The 23,480-nt window shown below is 46.0% G+C and overlaps 2 protein-coding genes across 2 annotated transcripts; both read right to left on the reverse strand.

Annotated features, from left to right (window-relative positions):
• Window positions 1-1,324: 1,324 nt before the first annotated feature.
• LOC102714828 (protein IQ-DOMAIN 1) lies at window positions 1,325-3,802 on the reverse strand. The gene is made up of 4 exons (XM_040523160.1): window positions 3,241-3,802; window positions 2,558-2,734; window positions 2,378-2,455; window positions 1,325-2,292 (listed from the first exon to the last, which is right to left on the reverse strand). The coding sequence occupies exons 1-4, from the start codon at window positions 3,640-3,642 to the stop codon at window positions 1,567-1,569; spliced, it is 1,383 nt and encodes a 460-aa protein (XP_040379094.1). The 5' UTR covers window positions 3,643-3,802; the 3' UTR covers window positions 1,325-1,566.
• Window positions 3,803-7,962: 4,160 nt separating this feature from the next.
• LOC102704329 (cytochrome P450 87A3) lies at window positions 7,963-12,563 on the reverse strand. Its single transcript, XM_006652598.2, has 9 exons — window positions 12,250-12,563; window positions 11,795-12,119; window positions 11,547-11,699; window positions 10,791-11,042; window positions 10,565-10,654; window positions 10,075-10,153; window positions 9,867-9,973; window positions 8,773-8,903; window positions 7,963-8,679 (listed from the first exon to the last, which is right to left on the reverse strand). The coding sequence occupies exons 1-9, from the start codon at window positions 12,561-12,563 to the stop codon at window positions 8,589-8,591; spliced, it is 1,542 nt and encodes a 513-aa protein (XP_006652661.1). The 3' UTR covers window positions 7,963-8,588.
• Between the last annotated feature and the right edge of the window lie 10,917 nt (window positions 12,564-23,480).

Genomic DNA, 23,480 nt, shown 5'->3' on the forward strand with positions numbered 1-23,480 from the left:
CTGCCAGTTTGGCCTCCATTTGTGCTTCTATGATCAGCCGAGCCGAAAGCCGGAACAAGAGGGTCCAAGAGTATACTGCGGGCGCAAGGAAGGAGGAATGCAAATTAATTGCGTGCTGGTGGCTGGTGCCTTGCCGTCCCCCGGGGGCCATGCCCATGCGTCCAGCCGTTCCAGACGGAACGGCGACACGGCGATCGATCGCTAAAATAAGCGATATTGGCCTTGAAAGGAGCAGCACAGCGACGAAACGTCGCCTCACCGGCGCGGCATACACGCCCACCGACACCAGTGCACCACCACCCTTCTCTGAACGCCAAGCACAAAAAAACCACTCCCTGCTCTCATCCCAAAACGCTTGCAAAGGTGCTTCGAAACCATACTCTACTCGGCTAAATTCCAGGTGGTGACAGTTTGGAATTTTGGCGGTGTCATTTCGTCATCGACACGCAGTTGATACACCCTTACCTGGCCGCGGTTAACGATGACTCGAGTTGGCTGCTGCTAGTTTAACCCCCAGCCGGTGTCTCCATTCTCCAACTTTATCTCCTAATGGTGCAATGGACCAATGGTTTATGGTTCTCGTTTACTATTACCCCGGTGGTTAGTACGGGCCGAAGGAGGCAACTGATTGCCCAGCCTATCACAGGGGTGAACAGATCCAATGGCTAGAGGACAGCTAAGGCCATTAAAACAAGTCTCACAGCTCATCAGATAGGACCCGTGGCTGGGACAAACATGCGAAATGGAGTAATGGACCACCAACGGACTACCATTTGCTAAGAGCAGGTGCAGGCTATAAGCCAGTTATAAGTATATTTTAAAGAGAGAAGAGAGATGATCTATTAATTTATAGTCAGTTGCACATGAGCTCCAAGACAAAATATATGTATGATATGTGAGACCATATATTGATATTTTGTTAATAACTATTATATAAGTTAGCTATTAGATTGACTATAGATGAATTGGAGCTAGTAATTGACTATATTGATAAGCTGACGAAATGGTGAATAGGATGATCAGATCGTAGTACTAACCATCTTTTTTTTTTCCTTACCACGCACCAAATTGGCCAATCACATTGCACCCACAGCCAGAGACGACGGTAGCTACAGCCTGCAGAACAGTGTGCACTTGCGCACCGACAGTCATATAGTGGGGAGAAGTAATAGTAAACCATTTCATAGGTCCTGTTTAGAGGAAGATGTGGATAATTTGCTGTTGATTTGATTTTTCTATGACGTAAGTCGTGACCATATTACTCCGTAGCAGAGAAACATGCAGGGAAGATTGACACCATACTAGGAGAAGCATAAAACTGGAATTGTCAGGAAGGTTAAGCACGCATAGATACTTTCACTAAACAGCTACCAGCAACTTACACTTAACTAGTTAAAAACAAGAGAAAATTCTGTGACGGTAACAGCACCCATAATAAAACCTCAAAGCGCTTAAGAGCCACCCACTGCTAAATTTACTGGATCCTTGCTAAACACAGTTGACACACTTTATCACCCATCCAACATTTCCACTTGTCCCGGTTGATCTGGAGGATCCGGTGTAGGATCAGTATTTGACCGGCATGCCCAGCCGATCTAATCTGCCTGATCCAGGGTAGGCCTTGTTGGTGAACTTGGTATGCAAGGACGCCGTCGTCCTCTGCGCCGCCGGCGCGCACGACCCAGGCCCGAACGCGTGCGCCGACGCCTTCCGGAGCGAGCTGGACTTCTCGTACTGCGGCCTCTGCTTCGGCGCGCTCTGGGAACGTGCCTTGGCGCGGAACGACTCCGTGTTCGCCATGTAGTTCGGGTAGTCGGAGTAGCCGCCGAACAGACTGCGGGAGCACTCGCTCTTGGTCGGCGTGAACGCGCGGCTCCGCGAGCTCCCCGGCCGCGAGGTCGCCGAGAAGAATTGCGGGCTGTCACAGAGCTCGGCGATGTCGATGGGCATGCGCAGCGGGCTGAGCGCCTCGGCCATGCCCACGGACGGCGGGCTGGGCACGGACTGCTGCGCGGTCGTGGAGTCCTTGGACGGCGACTCCGGCATGGTCGCGTAGCTCCGGCTTTTCTGTTCGGATGTCATGGACGAGCAAGACGAGTGGTGGTGCTGGCTGCCGCTGCGCCTCCTGGAGGCATGCCGCCCGGGCTTGCCGGTGTCCACCTCGAGAATCTTGGCGTTCTTCTCGTCGTCCAAATACCGCTCCTCCACCCACTTGTCAAGCCAGTTCCTACCGCAAGATTCCGACCTCTCCCGGCTCAGTCTCTCGCTCCCCGGTGTCTTCGACGAGCTCCCCTGCACACATCGCCATGCCATTAATCTCCTAGGTGGCTATCGCAATGTACAGATAAAAAATCTGGACAGGGAAACGGAGCAATACCTTCAGAGAACCAGAACGGCCGTGCCTGGGCACGCTGTCATGAGCCGCCTGGTCGTACTTCTCCGGCGTTGGTGGCCCCTGCAATATCAACCAAGAACCATCATGAGAAACACGTCAAACGCCACAAAACTTGAAAAATGCAGCATCGTGCAAGCCGGCCGGTTAAGATTTTTTACTTACAGGATGCGCCGCGACATGCTGGGAGCGGATAGCGCGGCACGCGCGGGCGCGCCGCTGGACGCGGACGAGAGCGTGCATGCACCGGAGCGTCTCCGCCGCCTGCCGTCGCACGATGTTGCCGCGGACTAGTGCCTGCAGCTTCACCAACCCGCGCAGCGCCTTCAGGGCCCGTCTCGCCTACGCGCGCAACGACAATCAGAGAGGTTAATCAGCAGTGGCCCCAGTAACCACGGGAGCATGCACCGTAGGCTGGAAGTTGACATGCCAACCACCACCGCCATTACTAGAGCTGCTTCCAAGAACAGTAACTCAGTCGTAACAAAACGCAAACGGATAAAAAGGCTTCAGAGTTCTTGCTATGCAGAATGGAGTTAAAGCGCCGGAACCCATGCCCTGCTTGGATAAAAGAAGCCTAGGGACTAAGGTGCACTAAAGACGTAGAAATGGCAGAGCAGAAGCACAAGGAGGCTTCTCTTCGCTGGAGGCCGGCGGGTTGTTTCGTCACATGAGTACAGGGACCCGAAATTTTCTTTCGACGAAGCAAAAAAGGATGAGATTTTTGGAACAAAGCGTTCTCTTTGTTGGCTTTAAAATTTAAAAGGAGTTACACCAGCTTATATAAATCTAAAAAGTGAAGTTATCGGAAAAGATTAGGAACTGAAGAATCGAGACGAGAAGCTCACCAGGTAGCCGCGGAAAGCGGCCTGAATCCGAACAGCCGCAAGCTCCTCCCGCTTGGCAACGGCCGGCGCGCACCGTCCGCTGCTCGTCAGCCGCACCACCGCCGCGGCTGCCTGGGCGGCGGCGACGGCAGCCTCAGCCACCGCCGCCGTCGCCGCCGCCACCGCAATGGCCCGCTTGCTCTGCTCGTCGTCCCCCTCATCCGACGCCGGGTACGCCCGCAGTGGAGTCACCGCCCTGTGCACCGGAGGCGGCGGCGGCGGCTGTGGATGGGCCGGGGACTTCTCCCGGAAGGACTTCCCGAACCCCCAGCGCTTCTTCTCCTTCGCCGGCTTCGGCTCGCCGGAGCTGGACTTCTTGCCGCCGCCGAGCAGGCCGCGCAGCCACCTGGACGCCCACCCCATCTCCTAGGCCTACAGCTCGGTCGCTCCCATGGCTTAACCTCGGTTCCGCTTCCAGCACTTCGCCGGGGCGGCAAAATGGAAGAGCGGGAGATGAAACCGAAACAGTGAAACGCCGAGAAAAGAAGAAAAAGCAGGGCAGCTTGGAGCGGAAGAGTCTAGCGGAAGATTAGAGGGAGCTTGTCTTATAGAGGGATCACAGCTGCACGAGAGGTGGGGCCCTTTGTGCAAATAGTTTATCCGTTTTCGGGTCTCTTATGCTAAAGTTTTTCACGGAACCTATCGTAAAACTGTAAAATGTTCTTGTTTTAAGGGAGGTACGGGGAAAGTGGTGGGTGTTGTTGATCTTCTGCTCCGCCGGCCGCTTGCCGTTTGACTATTTATATTCCACGGCCTTACGGCAAATTAAACAGGAAAATTGTGTAAGGTATATAGATGATACCTTGCGAAATATGTACTAAATATATTAAAATAATACATGAATAAACTTCATTTAGTATACATTGATGCATGTTAAATAAGTTGAAATGATGGATAAATATACTTTGATATGTTATGAAAATAGTCAAGAGGATGATGATTTGATATTGCTGCATATTAATATTTAGAATCTAATAAATTATATATAATATATAATGTAGCAGGATTATATGAATTTTAAATTAATAGTTACTAATTAGTTATGACATGTCTTATTTGCCTGTGGAGCTTATATAATATGTTTATATGATTACCAGTGATTGATGACATGTTATGGATACGTGTTTTATAGGTAGTGGGTAAGAACTATATAAGAAAAACAAATAAGTTAAACAAATAAGTTAGAGATCGTGGTAAGAACTATATATTAAAATATTAATAAAACATTACATTATTTTAAAAGGTTTATATATAACAAGTTCATCATCTAAAGTATACTTTTACTCTGTAACAGTAATTTTATCGTTTATACCGTTAAATATATATTAAAAATTAGATAATCTTTTATATCTGATATGCGAAAAGAACGCAGCCTACGTCACCTTATTGTACACGCTCGGAGTGGCATACATGCAACAACCGTACCGGTAAAGCATACTCTCTTTGTGTTCCAAGATGAAGCTATATCTACCACTCTATATGTGTCCAATGTCCCGCTCATTTCAATCAAGCACAACTATTTTCATTTAATTTCTTTACTTATGTATTCTTAATTAATCACAATATTTCTCCTATCATTTCTACATACTACCTTAATACTCATGTCCTACTCAAAAGGTGCTTACATCGTGTGATAAAGGAAGTAGAGAATCAACATGTGAAAAATCCACGCTTGTATTTTCGTTTATATTTATGCTTATAAACCAAAATTTAATTTTTAAAACTTAAATTTATAGTTAATTTTGATTATTCATCATTGTTTAGTTTTAACCATTTACTTTTAGATTAGTAAAAATATTAAAATAATATTTTAGAAAGCGTGCGCGTATAAAAAGAGAGTAAAGTTGAACTCAGTAGTGTCCGTAGAACGAGCCCATTCTCTTCTCATAAGATCCCTGCAACGTTACTACTCCTCCCGAGCACCGGAGCAGTACTGTTCTTTCCTGGGAGAAGTCAGATCGCCGGGTCAGACATTTCTTCGGCGCCCCGCTGACAGCGGGGACCACCGCAGCAGCAGCAACCCGCCACGGACACCTCCACGACGACGCCCCTTGTTCGTCCCAGCGCATACGCAGATACAGCCACGCGCATCATCCTCCCCCGGCGCCGTTGGATCGGACGCGACCCTCCCCCACGGTCCGCGCGACGCGCGTCTCGCTCTCGCAGGAGAACTCGTCCCTGCCCCCCCTGTACGTACGTTGGCCGCGGCGCTGTGCAGTTGTCTCATGTGTGCGCCTGGTTGCCTACCGCCCCACTGTTTTTCTGTTTTGCAAAGCTGACGAAAGGGTGGGACTCGCTGGCTCGTACTACTACCGGGCGGGACGTGACGGGGCCAAAAGCGCACCTCGCAGCGTAGGACCTGTTGTTTTGTGTTCTGGAGTCTGTAGCTTGCCTGGCAACGGAGGAGGAGGGAGGGGGTGGCGTGAGCACAAGAAAGGCTAATGCCTCGCCAGATTCGCAGGACGGTCACGTGGCCGGACCGTTCCGCCGGGACGACGGATTGGTGCTTGCGCTGCGGCAGTGCGGCATGCGCGCTAGGTAGCCTAGACTGTGGGACTGTAGGAGGTGGGACCGGACGGGGATTCGCCAGTTGGACTTGTGGTGGTTGCCAGGATGCTGCATTGCTTACCTCGACGTCGAACATCTGGGCCTTCTATGTTGGCGGCCATAAGCGACAGCCCAGATTCAGGGAAACAGAGCTGCGTGCGTACTCCTGTTAGATGGGCTTCTGATCTGCTGATATGCAGCCCCAAATCCGTCGTATGAAGAAACAGCCGTCTGATTTGCTAATCTCTTCTACAAACCGCAAAATGGCATAAAGATGCGCTCTATAGGGATCACGCTGAAAAAAAAATAGTGGTCCAACCATTGACTCCTTTCAACACGGATAGCAAAAAGCCCATATGGCTGCGCTCTTTTTAGATGAAAATCGAAAGACGAAAGTTTTTTTTTATTTTTTTATAACTATTTAATAGTACAAACAATAAAATTAACTACTACTACATATGTTTTATATTATAAGACTTTCTAGCTTCGTCTAAATTTGTCAATTGATGAATGTATATAATATATATATATATATATTATATTATATATATATATTCCTAGATTCATTAATATCCATATAAATCTAAGCATACTAAAAAGTATTACATTGTGAAACGGATGGGGTATAAAATTAGAATTTCATATAAAAACTTTTTAAAAAATATATTGTTTAACCGTTTAAAAAGTGTACGCTTTTAAACCAATAAAAAACCTATTGTTTAACCGTTAAAAAAGAGGTGCTTTTAAACCGATTAAAAACTTGAGAATAATACGTTCAAAAGAACAGAACTGGCATACCAAACTGGCCCTAAGTTATTCAGACAACCACACGGCCACTCAAGGACGCTGGGTGACGCTTCCTTTTGGTCACAGCACATCAGTACACCCGGTTGCCAACTTGCCATCGCTGAAAAGGCGAAACCTGTTTTTGTTCGAACTTTTTTTTTTTTTGCGGGGACGAACTTTCAAAGCCCAAGCCATCATCATTCTGCAAAAAGGAGAATCGGGTTGACTACAGGTCACACGACGCAATCATGGTGGCAGACGATCGATTGGGGCTACGATTAAGGCACTGTTTAGGGGTGTTTAGTTGGTGAATAAAAATTTTTTGAATATCACGATAATCGTACGACCATACATCGAATTGGGTTTTCTGATATGAATACGAAATGAATTTCACGGCCCAAGTACTAGCAGCCTGCTGCCTGTATTGGTCGCCACTGGAATGGGCAAATGGAGACCATCATTCCTTCATCAATCATCAAGTCATCACCTATCCTCATCTACTGGTCATCTGAGCGTATAAAATATAGTAACCGCAGATCTCACGGCGTTTGACGCCCTGCATTTGCTAAGCTTAAGAAATAAGAACCAACTCACTCTTCATAAACTTAAGAACAACTTCTACATCAAAGCAAACTATATATTCTGCACACAAAGGTGTCATCTACCAACAGAAAGTTCAGACCTCAGACAAACCTCGAGATCCACGTCTCGGCTTAATCAGTCATGCCATTCAAACCCCTTGAGCTGACCTGCTGGATACCAAAATCTCTATCACTTGATTTTGTTCCTGCGAGGGAGATCTTGTCGTTGGGATGTCTACAGAAAGTTCATCTTGATCGTATAAGAAAACACCCCCACTTGTGTATCGTTCTTTATCAAGTCTGCATATTAGCAGTATTAAATCTACTTGGGCTATCGACACCTTTCGTTATGCTGCAAACACAGGAAGCCAAGGTTAAAAAGTAAAAACAGGGCCAGAAAGTGTGCATTCGGCACCCAAATGTTTCAGAGATTTTGAGTCGCAAAATATTTCGTTCAGAGAGCAACTTGTCCTGTGGGGTTTGGGACACACAAAGATGGCGCAATTCGAGACTGTGCTGCCAGGGGAACAGCTAAGGACTGCCAACTTATGCAGTTCCATGAGATTCCTGGTGTCCGAAACACATCAATTTTAAATCTTCAGACAAATGCTGGGTTTGCATTATTAAGCGCGTCTGTTAACTTGCCATGAGACATATCGGCATTGTGACAGTTACTCCTGTTGCTGCCATGAAAGTCTGTCTGAACAAGCTTGAGATTAATTGGAGCCCTAAGCATGGCTCCACAAACACTTTTATGTATATAGCGACTACATTCTTGCTTCATTAGACATGTATAGGTTGATTTACATACGGATCACAACACATGGATAGTTGACTAACCACATGAAAAACGAACAACCAAGGTACAAAAAACCCTTTTTGCACGGACCAGAGGTAGCACTCGGTAACATGGCATTACTTCTATCTTTGAGATGTGTCTATCCTATTACTAGACTAAGTATATGTTTCCCATCCTTTGCTTTTATCCCTAAATATCCTACAACTAGCCTAAGTTATGCACCTCCAAAGCAATCTCTTCCATCACATATCGGATGGCTAATCCAAACCCGCCCCGACTTTTCTGAAGGGTTCATCAGAGATTTTCATAGGTTTCCAATACCTAGATCTGATATCACTTGTTATAGCCCAACATTCTTTACCCAATCAAATCTTTGATGGGTACATCTCGATCTAGGCTTTCAGGTCCAATCAAAGCCACCACTTTTATGGGTCTGCACAACCCAAAAAAAACTACTCTGATGGATGATGACCGTCCCACCTTCTGAATTGTGTGCGCCATCATCGATCACTAACCCGGCCTAAAATCCACCATCTTTGCACACACAATTTTGTGTTTAGTGGACAAAAACCGAACTGCCGAGAGATAAAAACTGATCAGTTCCTAAGGAAGAGCTCGATATGAAAACCATCTGGGAAGCTGAGACCAGGTGTTCGGACTATGTTTCCTCCTTTTACTGTCCTCCAACTGGCATCAGAAATAAAAAGTTGTTTAGATGCTATCCACACTCCACAGGATGAGCTACTGTGAGACGGTAATATTTATAACGAGCAATAGTACCTGTATTTTGTAACCAAACAATGGATGAATGTTGCCATCAGAACCTTGCTGAAATCAGTTCCAACACAGAACCGAAGACCACCACCGAAGGCCATGAAATGCTTCGTTCCTCCAGTGATCTCAGGCTTTCCCTGTTCAGACAAGGGCCAGTTTAGAACAATATATTATTTCAATGCAGATATTCTTTACTAATGTGGAAAATGCATGTGATGCCCCCTTTCACTCTCGTTCCCCGTTATGCTATCCATTTCTCATTTTGCACAACTTCAATGCAAACAAACTCTTGTTAGTAATTTACACACTTGTGTTTATTATAAAACTCATGGTTCTCACTTTGTTTATTCCTTTACACCCAATTATCTAGGAGAATTCACTGAACTTGAAATTAGCTTGTTCCTGCATCCACAGATCCATGTCATAGACATGCAAGACAGCTTGTCCTTTTGCAGAATGTGTTGTTCTTTATGCCATTTATCATTCTTTTGGTCTACAAGGGCTGGTGAAATATCACATGGTTCACCTACCGGATTGAGATACTGTCGATTATAAATTTATTACCACAAGCCCTAATGATAGCCTACAAGTTTTGTGTACACTTAAGTACTTGACAGATGAAATGGCTTCATGGTACATCTCTGGGCATTTGACCTTCTTGTTAAACTACTAAGCAGGAAGTTTCTGTGTTGGTTCTGGTATTAAAACCTCTGGATGATCAAGTTGGTACTTGAGATCAGAACCTTTGCAACCTTATACTAATCACACTGCTAATAATTGGGAAGTTGCAGTTAATTAAAGCATTCTTCTTTCGTGATTGCCGTTTTAATGTTGAGGCTTGAGAGGAGAATATATGCAAGTTCAGTGAGCAGATCAGATCAGCATAGTTCCTACTTCCTAGAGGAGAGAGTTTTTTTTTTCAAAAATTTTTTTTAGTGAGAAACCTAAAATAAATTGAATGACCAAAGCTCAGGACTGCAACTGCCGTTTATCTTGGCAAGATGAAACCCTAACCTACGTGTAAACTTAGTACTCGAATGATTTCTACATGCAGGGTAGCAGATTGCTAGTTACTGAAAGATCAGATTAAGAAGACTAACCTGCCACCTCCATGGATTGAAGGCCAACGGATCTTCATATATCTCAGGGTTCAAGTGCACTGCCGGTGGGCACACCATGATACCCCATCCTGCTGGAATTGTGTAGCCTGTACCAAATTCAGAGTTCAGTTTGTTTTGCAACTTGCTGAAGAGAACCTTTCTAACGAACAGCTGATGTCATGTGCTAGATGTTATTCAAGATGTGTACCTTTGATCTCAACATCCTGCAACGCCTTGCGAAAAATTCCCGGCACGATGTTTGCGAGTCTTACAATCTCCATTATGACCTTCATAAAAAGAACATTGGGTACAAGCGTCAGTTTTATCACTTATGGATTCAGAAACCATACGAAAACAGCATCTACTATACACAAACACTGGCAAAATTCAGGTTGCCGAGTTCTGATTTGTTTCCCTCTTTGCTTTTTTTACAATTGCAAACAAAATTCTTTTTAAAGGAAGAATCAATCAAGCCTGTTCAAGAAAGTTCTTACAGTTATAGTTAACTAAGATTATCTATCATCCTCGAAGATTGGGCCTTGGTTAAACAACAGGGGAACACAAACTCTGCACTTGCAGGCAGCAGCTTTGGGCTCCCAAGATTCTTGCACTAGCTTGCGATTAAGAGCGGCGGTATTAAGTAGCAGAGCATATTGCTCTAGCTAAGCTAGGGGAGCACTAGTCCGGGTTAGGCTCACCTGAGACGTGAACGTCATCGATTTGTACTCGGCCCACGTGACGCCGGAATCGGGGTCCTTCCTGTTCCTGATGATTGCCTCGTGCTCCTCCTGCATGCCCACGCCACAAGGTTAAATCAACTTTTCTTAGCAATAACTTGTCGAGATTGATCTGATCAATGACGAGCTAGCTGAATTAGTGTCCGGTTGAGTGAGGTATGATCAACAGTACTGAGAGCACACTAACCCTTAGTGCGTCGACGACTTTGGGGTTCTCGGTGAGGAGCTTGACGCCGATGGTGAGTGCCAGCGCCGTGGTCTCGAAGCTGGCGAAGAGGAGGACGAACATGAGGTCCAGCGCGATGGTCTCCGTCAGGAGCGGCTTCTCCCTCCGGAGCTCCTGGATCACGTGGTCGAAGAAGTCCTCGCATGGCCGCTCCGGATCGGCCATCCTCTCCTTCATCATGCTCCTCAGCACCCTCATCGCGTTCTTCCTCCCCTGCAGTTCAGAATTTGAACACCAGGCTTTTAAATTTCAAATTTAAGTACATCAGCATTCAGCTAGCTGTGCAATTAAGCAGAGAGTTGATGAGGTTTATGGAATACATGTGTGCGGCTAAGTACTAATCCATAATAACCTTATTTTTTGATTTCTTTGTAAAGTTTAACCATTTATCTTATTTGAAAATTTATACAAAAAATTATAAAAATTAGTCACGCATACAGTACTATTTATGTTTTATCGTCTAGTAACAATAAAAATAGTAATCGTAAAAAAAAATAAGACAAAGAGTGAAAACATTATATTAAAAACTGAAAAATAAACTTATTTCGGGACGGAGATAGTACGTCGATGGATCTGTGCGTGCGTGTGGTCCTTGATTAGTTTAGTGGCTTTCGCATGTGCAAGCTGCCTTCCTAGACCTGGTGCAATTCGAAGCTGTACGAGTTGTATCGTGCTCAAGCGTATGGGCAGTTGCGGCGGCGAGCGTGGGCGCCGTACCTCCATGCACTCGTGATAGGCCGTGCCAGGGATGTTGACGGGGAAGGATATCAAGCCGCGAATGAAAGACGCGAAGTTCTTCCTTAGATTCTTCTGGGACGGCCTCGACGGGTCGTAGCCGATCAGCTTCTTGGCGGTGAGATCGAATATCATCTGAAAAACATATACAAAATCCGCGTTAATTAGGCCTGCACATTCGCGCAATGCAGCTAGTGTTGATTAATGGCGGCGTCCGGTCTGTGCCTTACCATGGAGATGCCTTCCTTGAGCTCGATGCTGGGCTGCGCGGCCCAGGAGGCGAGGCTGCCTCGGCACGCGGCGTCCGTCTCGGCGAGGAGCACCGACTTGAGGTTCTCCTGGCCGTAGAGCCGGAGCACGAGCGTCTTGAGGTACTTGTACATGAAGCCGTGCAGGGAGCCGACGTTGTCGCGGCCGAAGATCTCGGTGAAGGTGTCGGGGTACCAGCTCTCGAACAGCTTCCCCTCCTGCTGGAACACGTAGTAGTTCATCTCCGGGTCGGCCGACACGACCACGGGCCGCCCCACCACGCTCGTCTTGAAGATGCTCCCGTACCTGCGTCAACGACAACGCCAATGTCACCAACTCGATCGATCAAGAGCCACCAATTCTGCACGCGCCATTGCTGCATTAATTCTTGGTTCAGAGGCGGAGGTTGCTAGCTGGCCTGCCTGTGCCGGCGTACCTCTTGATCCTCTTCTTGACGAAGGGGGAGAGGTCGCAGGTCGGGTTGGGTGCGAAGAACTGCAGCGTCTCGCCGACGAGGGGGAGGCCGAGCGAGCCCGGGGGCAGCCTGCCGTTCGACCTCGGGTGCCTCCACCTGTACGTCCAGTGGAGAAGTGTGACAACGGCTGCCAATGCTGCACCCAGGAGAGCTATATAGGCCATGGAAGCCATGGCCGGACCGGAGGCGGCGAGAAGCTTCGCGTCGTATATTCTTGGGGCGAGCGGGATGATGGTGGCGAGGCGGAGAGAAGCTAGCTGAAGATATGGCTGCATGTGCGTGTGGGAGAGATGCGGGAGGAGGGAGAGGGTGGTTTGCTAGCTAGTTGTGCTAGCAAGGTGGAGGGGTTATGTGTGGGTTTGTGGGTGTGTATGAGCAAGGAGGGAGCTCACCTTATATAACCACCAAGCTGAATGGCATGGCCTTAAAAAAATGAGGGAAAGTTGCATTCATGCCCAAGACTTAACTCTAATTTTAGTTAGTATATATTGTTTCTTGTTTTGCTAATAGACTTCGTAAACTTCTTTTTACTACCGGTAGGCGCCGTATAAGTGTAACATATGTGTTGATGCATCAATGAGTATAAATAATTCGACATTCAAATGGTATTATGGGCCACTTATATGGGTACTAGCGTAATTCTCACTTTGCTTGAAAGGGTTGGATCTGAAAATGTTATATCAACAAGTAATATTGTGCAGCTCAATTTAACTACATATATGATTTGAGGAGGCGTGGTCTGTCCCATGCATATCGCCTGTTGTAGGGTTTATCATAGTAGCAAACCAAAAACATTCATACTTAACTTTGTAAATTTTTTACTTGAGTTGGATATTACACACATCTATTCTATCCCTGATCATTTGACAATTTTCCCTTTCTAGTTTTTCTGCAACTAGTTTTCAATTTCTAAAGAGGTTTAAATTGTTTTTCCGTTCTTCAAAAATAAATATATGATTGACATATGAATATTTAAAAATAATCAGATTAGTCCCTTGTTTACTTTGCACAACCATGGGAACTTGGTTCTATTAGAAGCAACGTAAGGACTTAGCTATGATATGAACATCTCGAAGGATGGGCTTGAAATACTACGAGACAGAGTGGGAACTGAGAATGCTGCGCCAGTCCAGTGATCAACTTCTCTGGCAACCCTATTGGCTGTTGAGAGCTGGCTCTGATTGGTTTAGGATATATAGAAAGGAAAAAGAATAGCGAAACTATTGCCCGGTGTGTCTCCAGACCATGGATTATTCTGCTGTCCCTACCAACCCCAGACGATGCCTTTGTTTATGCAAAAGCATGGGCACGAAGTGCACCATGCTGAATTTCATCGGAGTGTGAGATTTCAGCCTCAACTTCAGGTGAGTCTATGTATTGTACAGTGTACAAAAAAAACTCAGTTTGGAGCAGAATATTACATGCCAGTTACTGGAGCCGGCGAAATAGTGCCCCAATTTCAGAATATTCAGATCCACTATTAAAAAACTTCAGAAGATTCAGATGCCTAACAAATGCAGGCTATCTTGAATGTATTGTACATGCAAAGTACATTGTACTCTAATCAACCATCTTGCACTCATTTCAGGGCTTATAGTCAAGTATCTGAACTTGGCGTGCTGAGCATTTTGTTATGTGATTCGTGGCCTGCGTGCTCATCACAGAAATGAACTGATTGAAACTAGCCTGGCACGCCAAACTGTGAAGTGTGCTTGCATGGATGTGAGTCAAAAGCATAGCTTTCAGGATCCAAACAAAATTTTCTCTCTTCTTCTTAGCTGTACAAATATGTGTCACAATCTAAGCTCTACCTTTCGGTAATCAGTGACAGTATACTATTCCACCAGCTAGCTAGACAGTATATAGATTAAGTTGTTTCCCCTAAACAATTATATCAAGATCGCTAGCCTGAATCCAGCCCAGAAATTGGCACCGGAGCAAAATACGTCAGATCGATCCGATTTCCGAATCTTCCTGGAAACATCAGAAGAAGCGGTCCTGAACGGTGCATTTCCGTGTCAAATAGATTCGACATGGCTAGTTGTCCATTTCAGGAATTTTATACAGGAGTTCAGCAACTTTATGCACACCTACAACAACAACAAGAAACAAAGAACATGCCATTTCCCAACAGCACTGTCTGTACTTTTTGGATCAGCTAGTCAAGATTCATGAACGAGGACAGCCAGAAATTCAGACAGCTTTTTCATGGTAGTTGCTGGAGCTCAAGCTGGAACAGCCAGAGAAAAATGCTCGCCGTGGCTCTGTGTTTCCTTTACTGCCTCTCACAAATCGAATTCTTTATGCAACGGATGGTCCACTGGCTGCTCCCATATCCCAACATAATGCACGCACCTCGCAACATGCGTACGTGTTCCTGGATGCATATGGGTGCAGATCTCATTTGGCTCCGTATGGGAAGCAGTACGAACAGCGGGGGCGCGCACGTACCACACAAAGTGGCCCATGCCGCGCGAGTAACATGATCAACAGCGAAACGTAAGAAACGGCGTTTCCCCACTGGCAATAAACAAAAAAAATCCTCAAGAATAATATCCCACCATTTTTTGAGGCATTTATCAATTTGTTACTGATTTTTTCTTTCTATTTTGCAAAGAAGGTATTTGAATGACAGTTTTTCGCATTTTTTTGCAACTCACTAATAGTACTTTTGCAACAATGATTTGAAAAAAATGGCAAATCTACAATTGTGCTTATTTATTTGTTTATACTTGGAAACGTCATGGAGTAGTGTAAGGGCATGAGCCATGGAGACCTGTTCGGTGAAGTGTAATTAACAGTCTGATATAGGGGATGAATTACCAGTTTGGCCCTTGCTAAGTGGAAAGAACCATTAGAATGGTTTATTTTCCTTCTGGCACCGCGATCATTTAATTGAGATAAATAAAATACTTTAATTTAAAGAAATGAATAAATGATCAGTGACCAAGATTTATTTGAGCTCTTGCCTCTGGAGAGGTAAGTTGGAGCATTAAAGACCTCGTCAGCTGATACACGACGAATTGTGGATTAATTCTTAACACATTACCGTTACAAACAAAACCAAAATAATTAAAGTGAACTACCAATTCTAACGGATTCTATTTTTGCTATTGATCAAACGTTTGATTTTTTTATTTTTCTGTCAAACACGCACGTAATGCATGGGGAACTGGGGGAGGCGTCTATGGGATTTTTTTAGCTTGCGTGTATACATTCAGATTACCCTCCAACGATAGAATAGATTTGATCGATGGAACTAAAATTTTTAAACATTTAATCACTAGACTGATAGATTCCTATGCATCCCACTTAGCCAATTTCCAAATCGATACAAAGTGTGTGCTTCGCATACTTTTTTATTTATACAATGAAGATGATGAACGCATACTCAAAGCCAAAAGTTCAACGGCGAGCGAGACTGTGTGGCTCACAACGAGGTGGAATATATAAACAAACAAAACTGCATTTCTCCTTGCTTTTCTCGGCGTCACCTCACCTACTAACATGCAGCCACTTCGTACCGAGGAAATGGGAGCCAGATCGTCCGAGATGCGTGTCGCATCGTCCATGCCGCTACTTGTGCTTCTGTTGCCAATAATGAAATTCAGTCTTTGGGCGAATATTTCCAGTTCACTTCGCTCAGCGATGAGCCGTGGAGGACAGCATTGATACAGCACCGAAGCCTTGAAACACCTTCCCCCTTTTCATGATGCAATCTGCCAGTAGACTTTCAGAGCCCTCGTGAATTCCACTGTCTGAATTTGTTTAAGCGGATCGCTCTTCGCGTGGCGCGTAAACTAACTTCAGTCGCAAAAGGATTGAAAAAAAAAAAGAGATAAACCGAGCTTAGATCCGTGCGAGGCGACGACCTGATCTGCTACCTCGATCTCAACCACCGAATGATTGTAAACAAAAAAAAAAAAAACGCGCGAGCTGAAAAAAGGCCTTGACGACATGACTGATGCAGAGAAGAGAAGCTCTCCTTCTGAACCAAGGAAAAGATGCAGAGACAGAATATTTGGAGCAAATCAATGCCAGGACCTCCATGTTTTAAAATGCATGCATGGGCAGCATATATGCCTTTGTGTGATGGGAGTTGTAGGCTGCAGCAGCACCACGAGTGGAACCCAGTAGGCGTTTCCTCATCACTGGATTTTGTCAAGCTACTGTTGGATTCATTTTTCGACGATGGGAGATGTTATTATTGGATTCATTCACATGCACGTCTTGTTCACAAATCCATTGGCTGGTTTTGCATCTTGGCAACTGGGCGTACGGGTATGCAAACAACTCGTACTCTTGAGTCTTGAGCTGTGTAGCTGCTAAGGAATTTCAAGCGAGTAAACTGTATGCATGCATTTGGACAACCCAGATGAGAGAGAAAAAAACTTCTGAACAAATGATGAAAGAGATGATTTCAACTGCCAGCCAGCCACGAGAACGTGGAATTATTCATTTTCTCCCATACGTATGGATCAGAGAGTAAGCTGTTAGTGTTGGAGCCCCACCGACAGAAGAATACAGTCCTTGTCAGCAACGCTGAGAAACACGTCTGCACCCGCTGCGCCAGAGCCGAGGTTCAACAGCAGCTGCTAGTTCCTGCTGAACTAGACTATGAGTATATTGATATTTTTTCCCCCAAAAAATGGATTAAAATGCATTTCATCAGCAGCGAAATTTGAAGCCAGAAGTTTTGGCTAGTACATTAATAAGTACATTTTCTTGATCTCGCGAGTAATTCACACAGATCTTTATTGGGAACTGAGCATGCCAACCATGAGCATTTTCAGATCAACATATCCTCGGTGACGGTGAGTAGGTGTAGTGAACCACTGGATGACAGATCTAGGCATGCATAATAGTGACAGTGACTCCACCAAAGCGTAATGCTGCTCCTACTAATTACACTAACAAAACCACGAACTAATTAGAGGAAGGCTAATAGTATAGTCAGAGCTCTTTGCAGTGTTCTCTTAGTCTATTAGCTCTTTATCATAAATACGAGCAAGACCCACCTAGTTTCTCTCACAAATTTTATTGGTTCTTATGTCTGAGCTAGCTATAAGCTTATAGCCACCTCTCCTCTTTCTCCTTCCCTCTCTCATTCACATCAGTATTTAGTCGGTTTATAGCCTGCTATTATACTTGCTCTTAAATAAAGTATTACACCCATGAATTTCCATTGTGAAAGAAAAATTTCTTGTCTTTACCAACAGAGTGGAACAACTCCAAAGCCTGCAAATATTCCCTTCGTACATAATTACTCCCATGCAAGTGGATAAATATAGTACAAGCAGGTTGTTAAACTAGTGGCACTTGACAAAGGAGATTAAGAGCATCCTCGACAGCTCATACATCTCATCCTCTATCCTTTAAACTGAGGATAAAGAGTAAAAGTTAAGCTCCAGCAGAACATCTATCTCATTATCTATTTTTGGATGTCATCCATATTAGAAGAGAAACTCTATATTTAGATGTTCTCTCTAATCCTCCAAATAGATGATCTGCTGAAGTACAAAGGGATATAAAGGATGAAAAAGTTTTAGATGATCATCCAAATAAAGATATAAATGACTAAATTTAGACGAGCTGTTGGGATGCTCTAAAGGCCTAGAGCTGATAAACAAAAATGGCCAGCACGTACCTCCCTGATCTTCCTGAGATTGCATGGCATAATCTGACGATAAGCAGAAAATTATAACAATTCGCCATCACTCGCCGTTTGACATTGTTTCATCTCTCGCCCGCGGTTCCTCTGGTCAGAGGCAGAAGGGATCTCACCTTTGGATATGGTTGGGGTTTGGGGTCACATGTGCGGTGTTTACTATACCGTGAATCATTTGGTCTGACATAATATTTTCGTTTCTATTTATGGTTATATGTTAAAATTTAAATTATTAACATTAAATTTAGAATTAATTTAAATTTTAATTTTTTAAACTAGCTTTTTAGATCGCTAAAAACATAAATATAAACCATTATTAATAAATTATCTTTCATTTATAAATATATCGTTTTGATTTTTTTTCTGTAAAAATCCAAACGATCATCCCGGGGTACATAGACGTATACCCAAATCCTGCTGATGCTCTGCACATCCAGGCTCCAACCTGTAACCACACTTCGCGATTACGATGGCTCAACAGAAACGACCACGTTTCCTAGCGTTTCATTTCGTAGGACACGCACGGTTCCCGCGTCAAGGTGACGCGCGCGTGATGAATCCTGCGTCCAGTCGCGTTGCAGACCTGCAGCATTTCCCTCTACTGCTGGATTATGGCCATAACAAATACTCCCTCCAGTTAGGTTTATTTGTTGTTTCGGACAAATATTTTAGCTTGTTTTCTTCGTAATTTGCTTATTCTAAGTATCAATTAATTATGTCTAGAGGGAGTAGATACACACCTGTGCTGTTCTTGGATTGTCTAAAATCATGGAAAGTTCTTATTAGTATATTGTAGGCCGTCATGTTCCAACCATTTTAGAAATTACTGGTAGCTACATACCGGCCCGAGAGCAAAAACGGTATGTCCTCATACACGTCACTAGTACAGTCACACGCCATGTCACCATGTGTCCTGCTGTGCGGGCTCATGTCCACATGCGTCGTACGCTAGCTATAGATCATATGAGCTGTCTTTTTCTTTAATAGTCACTTGGGGGGAGGAGGGTGGGGCGAGAAACCCCACCTGGATAAATATGGACTACCTATTCATATGGATAAAGTACCTCTTCATGGTGTTTATAGACATAAGTCTAATATTTATAGGTAGAGCAATTTATCATCCTTGAGAAGCTATCACGAGGTACCACCGTTTTCTATGTAAAATTTGGTATCTCTTGATAACTTAGATACTAGAAGGTACCAAATTTTACGTAAAAAACAGTGGTACCTCGTGGTACCTTCTTAAGGATGGGAAAAATACTCTTATAGGTAACTAAGTTAGATCTAATATATACGGGTACCAAACTGGATAGCATATCTAGTACCTATTATACGTACTAAACATGATATCTATAGTGCAATTTTTCTCTTTTTCCTCTCCTCTACGTGCATTTATGGAATATGGATCCCATACACCATTACATTTATTCCCATTCATGAATTCCCTACACGTGCATGCATGCACCACATCGTATTTCTTATAAGGAGGGCCATCAAGTTTGCTTTAGAGAAGATGGGGTCATCCAGCAGCGGAGGTGGCATGGGAGCTAGGGGTCTTGAGCCCCTACTACCGACGCTGATCCTATGGAGACCCCCCTAAGCCCCCTCCTAAGCTCCCCTACAAATTTTCTCTATGGTTTCATGGGATGGGGGATGGAGTTTATCAGTTCGTGGTTGGAGATAGAAGATAAAGTTAGTTGGACCGTTATGAAAAGAAGCCTAGCAAATTTGTTTCCTTGGCCCAGCCCACTTAGAATACAACCATCAACATTCAGCCATCCATTTTCATCTGTTTCCATCCAAACCGTCCATTCTCATCCCAATCCACACCACTACTGTCACGCCCGGAGTTTTATCCCAAGCCTAAATTTGTAAAAGAAATCCGTAAATAATAATTGGCTTAATTAACTCAGGAAAAATCCCTCTAAAAGAACTTAATTTAATTAAATCGAGATTCCAAATTGATTAATTGGATTTAAACTCAAATTGAAGAAGTATAAAATTTAGCCAAACAAATTAATTTAAAATTCGACAAAAGTGGAGTTTTCCTTTTTACCTCATTTTTCTTTTTTTCATTCCTTCCCAAATTGGGCCGAAGTCCAATTTGCCTCCCCTTCCTTTTCTTTTTCCTCTCCTCCTTCCTGGGCCAGCCCAGCCGAGCCGGCCCACCTCTCCCTCCAGGCCGGCCCAGCCGAGCCGGCCTCCCCCCCCACGCGCACCCTCCTCCCTCCGCCTGGGCCGCCAGCCGCCGGCCCAGCTCGCTCCCCCCCCGGCCTCGACCCAGCGCCCGCGCGCCGCCGAAGTCCGCCTCGCCTCCCTCGCTCGGCCGGACCGAGCCCGCGCCGCCACCGACTCCAACTCCTCCGCCGCAACCGCCGCCGCCGAATCCGGCTCGTCGCCGACTCGGTATCCTCCGCAACCGCCGCCCCGCCCTAGCCGGCGCCGCCACCCTATAAAACCCCTAGCTCTCCGCCCCGCCGCCACTTTTTGCCTCACCGGTGCACCGCCGCTTCCTCGCCGCCGTCGACCGATCTCGCCGTCGACCGTCGGACGTCGCCGCCTACCCGCGTCACCACCTCCGCCTCGGCTTCGCCGACTTTCCGCCATCTTCACCGTCGCCGGTGGGGCACTCGAGTGCCCTCGTCGCCTTCTCGCCCTCTCCGCCGTCGCGCCCGACCTTGTCGTCCGCGCGCCGCCATTCGCGCTTCGGTCGTCGTCGCCTCCGCTCCGTTCACTGTCACCCGTCCCTCCCCCTCGCCGACTCGCCGCCACCTCCATCGTCGTCGGTGAGTATCCCCCTTCCTTTCTCCTTCCCCTTTTCCTCTTTGGTCGCTACCGCCGGCACGCGTGTCGCCGTCGCACGCGCGCGCCGTTCGCTGCCACCGACGCACCGCCCCGGCGCCATCGCCATCGCCTTCGCCTCGCCGTCGCCGCACGATCACCGTGCCGCCGCTGCCGGCGCCCACCTCCACCTCCCGTGCGCCGTCGCCATCGGCCCGGCACCGTGCGATGCCGCCCGTCGCCTTGCGTCGCTCGCCGTCGTTGCTCCCCAGTCGGCGGCCGATGCCGTCGCCGTCGTCGCCCTCGCGGCGTCGGTCCTCGCCGTCACCGCCCGCTCGCCGTCGACGCCGTCTTCCTCTCTCGGCTACGCTCTCCCCTCCTCCTCTGTTCGGGGTCGCTGACGAACGGGGCCCACCCGCCAGTCGCCGGCCGCCTCTCCCCTCTCGCTCCCTCTCACGCTGACCGGCGGGTCCCACCCGTCAGTCGCCGGCCACCACCCCCTTCCTTCTCTCTCTTCCCCGGGCCCGCACGTCATCCTCCCCTCACCCCTCCCTCTCACTACCTGCGGGGCCCACCTATCGGCGCCGCCCTCCATCTCTCCTTGCTGACGTCAGCAGCCCCATTAATTCCGCAATAATTGATTTAGGACTTTTCTGTTTAGTTAAAAACCCAGAAAACTTCTAAAATTCATAAGTAATTCATCTAGTCTCCGTTTAGGCCCATTCAAATTTCATTAAATCCAAAAAAATGCCAAGAATCCATTAAAAATAGTTTCTTTCTCTGTTTCAGTAGTTTTATAGTCTGTTTTTGCTTGTTTTGCCTTGTTTGTCGTAGGTTTTTCCCCCGTCGCAGCACCGTTCGTTCTCGAAGTCGTCGCTGAAGTTCCTCGTGGGCCTAAGCAAGGCAAGTGGCACCCTTCTTTGATCATATTGAACCTATGTTTATAAAATTCCTCGCTTTACATTCAAACATGCATTGTTTTATGCAAATCTTTTTATTGTATTTATCTATTGGACAATTATCTTTATATCCATTGATTCCCACTTATTATTATTGTTATCCCAGGGTTAATCTGACTAGAAATAGGCTTAGGTAATGCTTCGCTATGCTTAGCCCAACTAGCTCACATGTTATCACTTATTTAATTGTTGATTAGACTTTGATAGATCTTTAATGGTTGTGATCATCATTAATTTCCCGATGTTGATTAATACAACTAAAATATTGCTTATGGTGGGCTGTGGGTGCATGGTTTTAAGAGTCGCACCCATGGCAATTAAGGACCTATTCTCGGGAAACCTTGAAAGTCTTACACATACTAACCACAAGCCAGAATGGGCAACGGTGAGACTCGTAATCTAGCTTGTCCCTATTTGACGTACCAAGGCAAGGGTGAGCGTGATGGAGTATGGACGGGCAATTGTGGTGTAATGAAAGTCTCTGCTACTTCCGGATTCACCAAGGCACATGAGGGGACTGTCCGACTTGGTGTAAAGGAGGGGGTGAAACCTGAAGTGTGGTGCGATTGTCTAGGGAGGGTTAGGTGAAAGGTCTTATCATGGTTTCCGTACTGAGGTATCGTGGTGATACGTTGGGGCATGGTAACATGCTTGGGAGTCATGTCTTGTGGGTAAAGTTGTACACCTCTGCAGAGTAAAACTATTCGAATAGCCGTGCCCGCGGTTATTGGGTGAACCGACAGATTCACTGGGATTAGTTGAAAATTTTATAATTGGATTAATTTTGGAATCAGTTTGACCCTGCGCAACGTGGTGTAATGTTGGCAGTGGTTTGGGTCTGTCGCAACGTGGTTTAACGTTGGACAGAGGGTTGACCCTGTCGCTACGTGGTGTAATGTTCGACAACGGTATGGGCCTGTTGCAACGTGGTGTAACGTTGAACAGTGGATGATTATTTTAAATGTTTACTTTACTTTTATTTTAGTCTATTTTATCTACTGTTTTGCTAAATTGCTGCAGCTTTGTGCAATTTAACCTTAGCCTGTTCCTTGATACCCTATTGCATTCATTATTCTTCCTCTCTTGGGTGTTACTTGTTGAGTACGGTGGTTTGTACTCAGTCTTGTTTAATTTTTTCCTACCAGAGCAAGTGCCAGAGCCTGAGTCAGAAGGTTGTTCCAGAGGTTGAAGTGAGGTTCAGTCCGCCGTCGAGAATGCCTGTGGTGTGTAGCTGTCATCGCCAGCTGAAGCTGAAGATTAGATGGTTTAGTTTGTTTTCCTTTTCCGCTGCATTTCGATAGATAATTGTTTTTATTTGTTTTTAAGTCGTGGAACTGTGTATTGATTTATCATAGTGTGTACTCGGGTTGATGCCTGGACCGAGATTTAATACATGCTATTGTTCAGAAATTTGGTGTAAATTTCTGGGCGTGACACCTCCCAACCACAATATCGTAATCCTCACTTACACCCACCCAATCCCAGGCGGCTGGTGGTGGACGATGGATGCACAGAGCGGCGGAGGTGGTCGTCAGCTGGCAGCCGACGACGAGCGCGTAGGAGCGGGCCAAGCGGCGAGTGGCCTACGCACGCGGTAGGGTCGGCAACGACGCGTGGCATGGTAAGGAGCCCGGCACACGCGACATGGCGGAGAGCGACAGTGGCACACCCACACAGGGCAGCCGGTTTGTTCAACCCCTACTATGATTTTTTTCTGGATCTACCCTGAGGTCATCAGAGAGGGAACGAAAGACAAGTTCATAGAAGTATAAGCCCTCCTTCAA

This window comes from Oryza brachyantha, chromosome 4, assembly GCF_000231095.2.
Source record: "Oryza brachyantha chromosome 4, ObraRS2, whole genome shotgun sequence".
In the NCBI taxonomy this organism is placed as follows: domain Eukaryota; kingdom Viridiplantae; phylum Streptophyta; class Magnoliopsida; order Poales; family Poaceae; genus Oryza; species Oryza brachyantha.